This window comes from Aedes aegypti, chromosome 2 (assembly GCF_002204515.2).
Source record: "Aedes aegypti strain LVP_AGWG chromosome 2, AaegL5.0 Primary Assembly, whole genome shotgun sequence".
Lineage (NCBI taxonomy): Eukaryota > Metazoa > Arthropoda > Insecta > Diptera > Culicidae > Aedes > Aedes aegypti.
Genome location: NC_035108.1, coordinates 425,532,300 through 425,541,845, shown reverse-complemented (window position 1 = coordinate 425,541,845; position 9,546 = coordinate 425,532,300). Strand labels below are relative to the sequence as shown.

The window sequence follows — 9,546 nt, the reverse complement described above, 5'->3', positions numbered from 1 at the left end:
TTCCCCTACGGATAATTCTATTTACTACCATACATAATTTGCGAACATAAAAAAAAACTTGGATTGGTCATAAATACGATCTAGTTGCCTGCTCGGATATGCCTCATATGAAATGCACACATATTGAACTCAGCACGAGCGAGCGTGGTTATGTTGAGGATGAGACTGCTTTTTATTTAAAATATTACTACCAGCAAACGTAGTTGTAAAACTGCTATCAAAAGAAGATAAGCAGTTCAAACAGCTTAACGTTATGATATTCCAAATAGGAATCAGTTATGAATCAAACCATTCCCTTCGATCAACAGTGAATCACACATCATTCAAAGTGCAACTCGTTTTACAACTGAATGATAACAATCCTGGTTTCAAGAAATTCATCAATCATAATGCATGATTAGCGTTCAAATCCCAGCAGCATCACTTGAGAGGATTCCGAATCAAAGTAGAGAATGAGTTCCTTCATGTATGCTCCAGCAGTGTCCGGAACGCAGCTCGGGTTTCGCTTTGAATATAAAACGATCATCCCGCGCGAACGACGCCTTAGTTGATCTCAGTTCTTCGAGCAGGACGCTCCGATTAAGCTTGCATAGTGTAATCAGTATTTGTGCTGCGCAGTTGTACTCTCTTAAGTGTTATTGGCGGTTGATAAGTGCAACGATGTGGTTCTTCAAGGTGGGAGCCTTGCTATTTTTGGCAGCGTTGGTTTCGGCCAACAATGCCACTACCGGTCCCAAGGTCCTCTGCTACTACGATGGACAGATGTCTCTTCGCGAAGGTAAGCGTTGAAAAGGAAACTTCCAGATCCACCGGTCGACCTTGGTTCTTCTAGTCGCGTTCGCTGCGGGATGAAGTTGATTAATTGATCTCGTCGAATCGCTTCAACTAATTGAATCAAGGTCTATCAGCGGGAGCCGGTAAACATTCGGTCCGGCTAGAATAAACAAGATTATCAAGCGAGGTTGACCTCATTCAAATGAAGTGTGCAATTCATTCAATTTTCGTAATCTTCCTCTCGTAGGTCTGGGCAAAATAACCGTTACGGACATTGAGCTTGCCCTGCCGTTCTGTACGCATCTGCTGTATGGATTTGCTGGGGTAAACCCGGAAACCTACAGACTCAAAGCGCTTGACGAGAGCCTTGAATTGGACTCGGGCAAAGGTCAATACCGATTGGCCACCACTTTGAAGCGCCGCTATCCGAACCTTAAGGTTTTGCTCAGTGTCGGAGGTTACAAAGATCTGGCAGAGGAAAAACCGTTCGAAAAGTACCTTACTCTGCTGGAATCCGCCGGATCGAGGACGGCCTTCGTCAACTCGGTGTATTCAACCCTGAAGACGTATGATTTCGATGGATTGGATTTGGCGTGGCAGTTCCCTCAGACCAAACCGAAGCGTATCCGTGGATGGACCGGAAAGGTGTGGCATGGATTCAAGAAACTCTTCACCGGAGATAGCGTTTTGGATCCGAAAGCTGACGAGCATCGGGAGGAGTTCACGGCTTTGGTGCGCGATTTGAAGAATGCACTGGTGGCGGATAATTTCATTCTTGGATTGACGGTGCTGCCGCATGTGAATGAGAGCATTTTTATGGATGTGCCGCTGTTGAAGGATAACTTAGATTATGTTAACTTGGCTTCGTTCGATCAGCAGACCCCGGAACGGAATCCCAAGGAAGGGGATTATACCGCTCCGATTTATGAGCCAAGTGAGCGCGTTGAAGGAAATAATGTTGATGCCGAGGCGAGTTATTGGTAAGTACGAGAAATAAATCAGCATGGTTTATGCCTCTTTTTTTGAAAACTTATTACAGGCCCTTTAGGTTCTCAGCAGATGCCACTATCGATTACCATTCGTTATCTCTATACATTCTTGACTCGTATCAAAAATTTTCTGCAGATGTTAAGCAATCATAAGATTAATCATTTAGTTAGAGAAATTCCAGGATATATAAGAAAGCGTTATCCTTAAAATATTCCAACGGAATTTCTCATGATTAATCTGCATATAAATGAAAATATTCTATAATCCCATTGACATTTTCACGCAACCTGTAGGTTTCTCGCGAAAGCTCCTGAATTTCCTTTCGAGATTCTTCCGGAAATCTATTTATTTTCTAGAAATCACTCTAGGATTTCCACGAAAATCCCTCTTAGTCTTTTATTATGGAATCACTTTTAAGAAATATGTGACAATCCCTCTGAGATTCTTTCGAAGATTCTTTCAAGATTTCTCAAAAAATCACATTTGTGTTTTCCCGGAAATCTCTCTGGGATTTTCCAGCAAATCCATCTGTAATTTGACTGCAATTGACCAGGATGATTCCAGAATACTTCCAGGATAATTTCAGAACCTTTTCAGGATGATTCCAGAAGTTTTGATTTTTTTTTATTCCGGAAACCTTCAAGGATTAGTCCAGAATCCTTTCCGGATGATTCCAGGATTATTTCAAAATTATTCCGGAATTCTTCAAGGATCATTTTAGAATCCTTCCAGGATCATACCGGAATCCTTCCAGGTTGTTTTCAGAACTTCCAAGGATGATTCCGAAATTCTACTAGGATGATTTTGTAATCCTTCCAGGATGGTTCCGTAATCCTTTCAGGATAATTCCAGAGTCCTTCGAGGACGATCCTGAAATCTTTCAAGGATGATACCGAAATTCTTCCAGGATGATTTCAGAAATTTTCCAGAACGATTTCAGAATGCTTCCAGAATAATTTCAGAACCTTTCCAGGATGATTCCAGAAGTTTTGATATTTTGATTCCAGGGTCCTTCCAGGACGATTCCGCAATCTTTCTGCCTCCCGAATCCTTCCATGATTATTCCAGAAGCTTTTGGAATCATAGGATGATTCCAGAACCCTTCCAGGATGACTCCAAAAATTTTCCAGGATGATTCCGGAATCTTTCCAGGATGATTCTAATATTTTGGATATCCAGGATGATTGCAGAACCATTCCAGAATGATTCCAGAATCTTTCAAAGACGATTCTTAATTCCTTCCTGGATTATTCTAGAATATTTCTTGGATGATTCAAAAATCGTTCCAGGATGATTTCAGCATCCTTTCAGGATAATTTCAGCAACCTCCCAGGATGATTTCAGAACACTCCCTGGATACTTTTAGAATCTTTTTAAGATACTTGCACAGTCCATTCTAGAATCCTTACAGGATATTGATAAAAGCATTTTAGAATCATCTTGGATGCATCTCAGAAGATCTCTGCTTATATCTTTGGTAAATAGATGAAAAAACTTTAGTGAACTTCATAAAAAAGCTTAATTGATGGATTCAATGTATTATTAACCATTTTCTTAATTTTGGGATACAAAATCGGTAATTTTTTTTAAGTTTTATCCTGGATCTTAAAGACAATTTAATGATAATTTCGTTCAAAATCAATCAAAATTGTCTCCGACAATGTCTCAAGGGTGTCGATAGATAGCATTTGAGATAAATATCTCTTTCTTCTGACAATCAAGAATTTCTATAGCAATATTTTCTATCCATTCAAAAATGTTATAAATTCAATGTTTCTTAAAGCAAGCTCTCCAAAGAGCTCCATGACTCCAAGATGTCACAAGGATTTTATACAAAATATCGAAAATCTTTTGAGAAATAGGATAGAAGCACTTCTTACCAATAAAAGAAATAGAGGGAACAAAAAGAGATGTTTCAATATACGTGCTCATATTTACAGGAATTATCAAACTATTTGTGATGGCAACTAGACCTTGATAAAACAATACAAAATGAACATTTGACAATCTTGCCTCACACTTAGTGTCACCTTCTTAGCAGTTTTCTTAAGGTCACCCGTTACGATATTTACGTTTTTAATCCGGTGAAATTGCTTCAATCGATAAATGTAGGTACGTTGTCTAGTGAGAACAAATGAACATATACAGCAGTTGAGCACCGTTTTATGCTGAAAATCGCCTTTGGCGATAGCTGGTACAAAGAAAGTATGAAAACCCAACTATGGCGATACTCTGGAGACGATTTGTTAACATTTTTTTTCCAGTACTATCAAAGAAGTAATGATATTTTACGGGTGACTTCCATGACGAAACGGTTCGGTAAGACATTCTCTTCAAGTTTTGTGCTCAACTACTAGATCTTTTCAATCATACAATAGAATCTCATGCTGCCACTGCTTCACTATGTAGTCAAAAATGGGTAAAACAAGATATGAACACTCTACCTAACGGATTTCATCAACATCGATTGAACAACAACTAAGCAATTATCGTCAGCGTAAAGTTAGGGAATTTGATCAAGAAGTTCCTCCAGGAAGGATATATACCCGACCAGAATCACATAACAGAATTAAAACATATTCCTATCAGCAGCAGTTAAAAGTAACAGAAGTAGATAAAATTTTGTTATCAAAATGGCTTTGTTCTCAACTTGTTACATTTTTAGTAACACATTTATAACAACATCTGTTATAATTTTGACATCACATTTATAAGTTTGATGCAAATAGCATCCGATGTTATAAACAGTAACATAGTTTGCAATAATTTTGTTATTTTGTAACATCCTTGCAACACATTCTGTAATAATTTTGATATAATTTTAACAGGGTTTGTTATATTTTAGTTTATTTTGGTGCAAATTTTGTTAGAATTTTTGTTATTTGCAAGGATCTCTCCAGATACTGCTCTTCTAGAATTCTTCCAACAAAAAATCCAGGAATTAATAAAGAAGTTTTTTCCAAAAAATTTTTCCTTGAGTTCATACAGGATTTTCTAGCAATTCCCCTGGTTAAGCATGAAATTCCTTAGGAAATGTATCCATAGATTCCCTGAGGAACTACTCAAGAAATTCCTTTTGATTTTCTAGGATTCTTCCAAAAGTTTATTCTGGGATTATTGACAGAAGACAATAGTGGAAATTTCTCCACAAGTTCTTTTTAATGTGATGAATTGGTCCTCAAATTCTTTGAACTTCAATGAGGGATTCTGCAAAAAAAAACCTTCAAATGTTGCCCCTACAATTCTCTCAGCCATCAATTTAGAAAGCTCAAATCGTCTAAATCCTCTAGAAGTTACTCCAGCACCTTCATCTGAGAATTCTCACAAACACCTATCAGACAATCTCTCTGAAAATTCACAATAACATCTTCCAAGAAAACTTCTAGAAGTCTCTTTAGTGATTTCTCTAGGAGTTTCTCCATGCATTCTTCCAACAATTCCGAATTATATATAGAACATAATAAAATTTATCTTCTTGTTAAAGCTTGTAAAAGGTTTTACAGAAATTCTTATGATATTCCTGTAAAAGTATTCCCCTAAAATTTACTTATCAGCCACTAAGATTGTTTGTGGATTTCTTCAAGATTTGTTTTATTCTTAGATAAATTCTTAAAAAGCCAGCGTTTTTTTCATGGATTCTCCATGGATTGGTCACATTTAATCTCTAAAGATTTTTTTTCCAAGAATTTATCCAGAGCTTCTAAAGCATTTCAAAATTCTTTCAGGGTTACCACAAGAAGTTCCCCAGATATGTCTCCAGTAATACATTGAGAAAATTTTCAAGATATTTTTAAGATGTGGATCAAAAAGTTGGGGCCCAGATAGCCGTAGCGGTAAACGCGCAGCTATTCAGCATGACCAAGCTGAGGGTCGTGGGTTCGAATCCCACCGGTCGAGGATCTTTTCGGGTTGGAAATTTTCTCGACTTCCCAGGGCATAGAGTATCTTCTCAAAAAGAACACTAAGCTGAGAAGCAGGCTCTGTCCCAGTAGGGACGTAACGCCAAGGCTCAAGCGCCATAAGGCATAACGGAGCCAAACTCATTTGAAATATTATTACAATTTCGTATAATTCCTTATATTTTCATGTTTATTTAAGGGAATTGTAAAAAAAATGCGGTTAGACTGAGGTTAGGAATAACAAATGTTTTGGGCATCAGCGTATCTAAGGAGGAGGGTCTGGAGGTTTTCCTCTCGTTATAAAAATGTTAGACTTTCAAAAAAAATTTAAGGTTTTGAGCTTAGTAGGCACTGCTCAAAAAACCTTTTAATCGAAATAATCCCATGATTTTTTTCAACGGATTCAACGGCTTATCACAAAAATGGGAACGTGAGATACATTATAGTGCTCAAATTAAAACAACAATAGGTGGATGCTTGCAGTGGACGATTTGTTTATTGAAGGAGGCACTAAACTAGACAACGGATTAGCATGCAACGTCCAGTTGCACAGTCGAAATACATTCCTGACGAAAAGTTTTCTGGGCTGAAATGATAATCAAACCCACATTCCTTGGATCGACACGGCTAAATGCTTGGTGACACCAGCTGCACGGCCACGAAACCCACAAAATGAAATCTACTTAAGTCTCAAGAATCCAGCAATCATCAACTTCTTAAACCCAGTATTTTGTTCAATTTCAAATAAACTCTACCAATATCATTTCACTGTATGTCAGATATCAAACGCAGTGCAATGATAGATTTTCATGAGCATTACTTCGATTTGGTGTGAAAAAAAAACTGGTTTAGCTTACTTGTAGACGATGACGTTTCTTTTTCACTCAAGCTACCAAGTTCACACGCAATGAAAGATATCTGCTAGATTTTCTAGGAAAAAATACCTGATAGCTCTGTGTGAATTTCTAGAAAAAAATCATCACATGGAGGATTGGGTGATCGGATATCTTTTTATGGAGCACAAACCCTAAGAATAAGCATATATTTTGAAAAAAAATGATTCAACTTTCGAAGAATATAGACAAATTACTCTGAAAAAAGTTCAAAAATGTTTGAAGTAATTAATTCAGGAATTTTGTAGATGTGTCACACAAAACTCTTTGAGACACCTGAAGAACTTTATTGAAACACCCATCTGGAGAAATTTGTTCAAGAATCATAGGAAAAACCTCTGGAAGAAGGCTTAGGAACAAAATGTCGCCATAACGTCGAATCCCAAAACGTCACAAGAGACAAAACGTCGAAAGCGGCGAATTTTCAACATTGTTTGCCAGACTTCTTTTTTCACATCGGGGTCCTTTAAATATGCTATGATAAGGTTTAACACATAATCAATTATTTTTTCTTTCGGAAGAGAATCATTCTACATTTACATTTCGACGTTTTGTTCTTTCGACGTTTTGTTCTTTCGACGTTTTGTCGGTTCAACGTTTCGTCCTTTCGACATTTTGGCATTCGACGTTTTGGGATTCGACATTTTGTCACCCAACCCTGAAAGAATCCGTAGAAAAATTCATGTCTGAGCTCCAAGAGGAACAGTGTTAAAAAACTACAATAATAATTCAGTAGGTTTGACGGAAAATCCTGATAAATGATGAATAATCGTTAAAGTAATCTGTTAAGCAATTTTTAACTAATCTTTTTGAGCAACTCCTAATGGAATTCTTCAAGAAAACTCTAAAAGAGCGCATGGATCAATCTGGAACAAAAGGAACAAAATTTAAATAGAAAGCCTTTGAATGTCAAAGAAGGGCTGAAGAACTGAAGCTATCATATTTTGAAATTTCTCTTATCTTGCAAGGGCTTTGCTGTATATTGATTAAATTTTTGGGACAAAACCGGACTCCACCACTCTGTAAGCAAAGCGCACTTAATGGAAACCCTATTATATTTTTTAAGTTAACATTTTTTAAGTTTAGAATTGGTTGAACCATATAAAATAAGACATCAAATTTTAATGTCCATAAAATCGAGGTAAAATGTACATAAAATCGAAGTACATAAAATCGAGGGTCCACTAAATCGAGGTATACCTGTATTAATTTTATAAATGTTTAAAAACTAGTCAGTACCTTTAATGCCGTCAACCCGAATGCCATTACCCCGAGTTCCAGATCCCCGAACGACCCATAACCCCGAATGACATTACCCCGAATCGGAATATCATGCGGAAATATCATCAATGGCATCATGTCAAGATAATTGTTAATTCTGGGAAACAGCATTCGGGGTGATGTAATTCGGGTTGATGACATTCGGGATGATGGCATTCGGGGAAATGACATTTGGGGTAATGGGGTAGAATCGTTATACACTGTCCGTAACTGCATATATGTAACATTCGACAAAAGTAGGCATTGAGCAAATGGACTACCAAATGTGAGTTTTATGGCAGTCTAGGAAGAAACTGAAATTTCTAAAAATTACCAGGAACTCAAAAGAGCTTATTTGAGGCGTAAATCTTGTACAGCTAAAATCGTATAGTGAATATTCAGAAAATAATTTTGATTGCTACTACAATTCGAGGCTCATGTATAAAGTAGAATCCTTTTGCAGTATTCAAAGAACGTTTGTACATAAATTTCTAGACAAACTTCTTTGAGTACTGCTAGTTGAGTTTTATGTGAAATTCCTAAAGGAACTATTCTTAATGTTCTTAATTCATACTTGAAAAGTTTTTCAATTGATTATGGTGAAGATAAATTAAAACAAAAACTCTAACTTTCCAGAGCACACATCTGAAGAACCATTCAGTTAATGATGTTGAAAATTTGATCACCACCAGCGAGTGACCAATGGATCCTATTTTCAGTTTGAACGGATATCTGATTCTCCATATTTGTGCTATAGAATATTTGAGGTGTGCCGCCTAAATAAGCAAAGTGATAACCTGTTCAGTTCATTCAAATTCCTAATATCAAACGTCCTTCTCTCATATCAGGTTGAAACAAGGAACCCCTGCCGGCAAGATCGTCATCGGCATCCCAACCTATGGCCGCGGCTGGAAGCTGGTGGAGAAATCCGGCATCACTGGTGTCCCTCCAATCCCTGCGGACGGACCTTCCATCCCTGGCCCGCACTCGGGTATCAACGGTTTCTACAGCTGGGCTGAAGTGTGCGCCAAACTGCCCAACCCGGGAAATGCCAACTTGCAGGGAGCCGACCAACCTTTGCGCAAGATTGGTGACCCAACACGTCGCTTTGGGGCCTATGCTTTCCGCATTCCGGATGAAAACGAGGAACATGGAATCTGGCTTTCGTACGAAGATCCGGACACGGCCGGAAACAAAGCTGCATACGTCAAGGCGAAGGGATTGGGCGGAATTTCCATCTTCGATCTGGGTAATGATGACGTTCGCGGGGCCTGTGCTGGAGATAAGTTCCCCATTCTGAGGGCTGCTAAGTATAGGCTGTAAACGTAACATTCAGTTTAATGTTCCAGTACGCTTTTAAGATTTCATGACAGACAATAAAGAAAAGAATAGCTCTTTATGATTCGAAAACGTGCTCCGGCATTCCATTTTCAATTTCCCTGTTGTGCGACAACTCACTCGTCGGTTCGTCTTTGATTAAATATGCATCAATCTCAATGTGCGTCCCAATACGGATCTCGATAGCAGTGGGAGCCCTGTTCATCCGAAAGCGTATCACCAGAATAGGGATCGAGCTATGCGATATTTTTTTTCATGTCGATAGCAGAATGGATAGTTTTATTCACAAAAGATCACTGAGAATTTTGGCTTAAAAGTATTTTGAATACTTTTACGTTTTTTTTAAATAAACGATACCTTGATAGTATCGTTTCATATGCAAGGAATTGAAG

General features: G+C 37.9%; 1 protein-coding gene across 1 annotated transcript; it reads left to right on the top strand.

Moving 5' to 3' along the window:
• The first annotated feature begins 533 nt into the window (after positions 1-533).
• On the top strand, positions 534-9,226 carry LOC5573204 (chitinase-like protein Idgf4). Its single transcript, XM_001660695.2, has 3 exons — positions 534-778; positions 1,022-1,754; positions 8,665-9,226. The coding sequence occupies exons 1-3, from the start codon at positions 661-663 to the stop codon at positions 9,137-9,139; spliced, it is 1,326 nt and encodes a 441-aa protein (XP_001660745.2). The 5' UTR covers positions 534-660; the 3' UTR covers positions 9,140-9,226.
• The last annotated feature ends 320 nt before the right edge of the window (positions 9,227-9,546 follow it).

What these genes read in the sequence shown, in the direction of transcription:
- LOC5573204 (XM_001660695.2), top strand. Translation starts at nt 661, where the DNA reads ATGTGGTTCTTCAAGGTGGGAGCCTTGCTATTTTTGGCAGCGTTGGTT. An exon ending in ACAGATGTCTCTTCGCGAAG is followed by an intron (nt 779 to 1,021) that starts GTAAGCGTTGAA and finishes TTCCTCTCGTAG; the next exon opens with GTCTGGGCAAAATAACCGTT. An exon ending in GATGCCGAGGCGAGTTATTG is followed by an intron (nt 1,755 to 8,664) that starts GTAAGTACGAGA and finishes CTCTCATATCAG; the next exon opens with GTTGAAACAAGGAACCCCTG.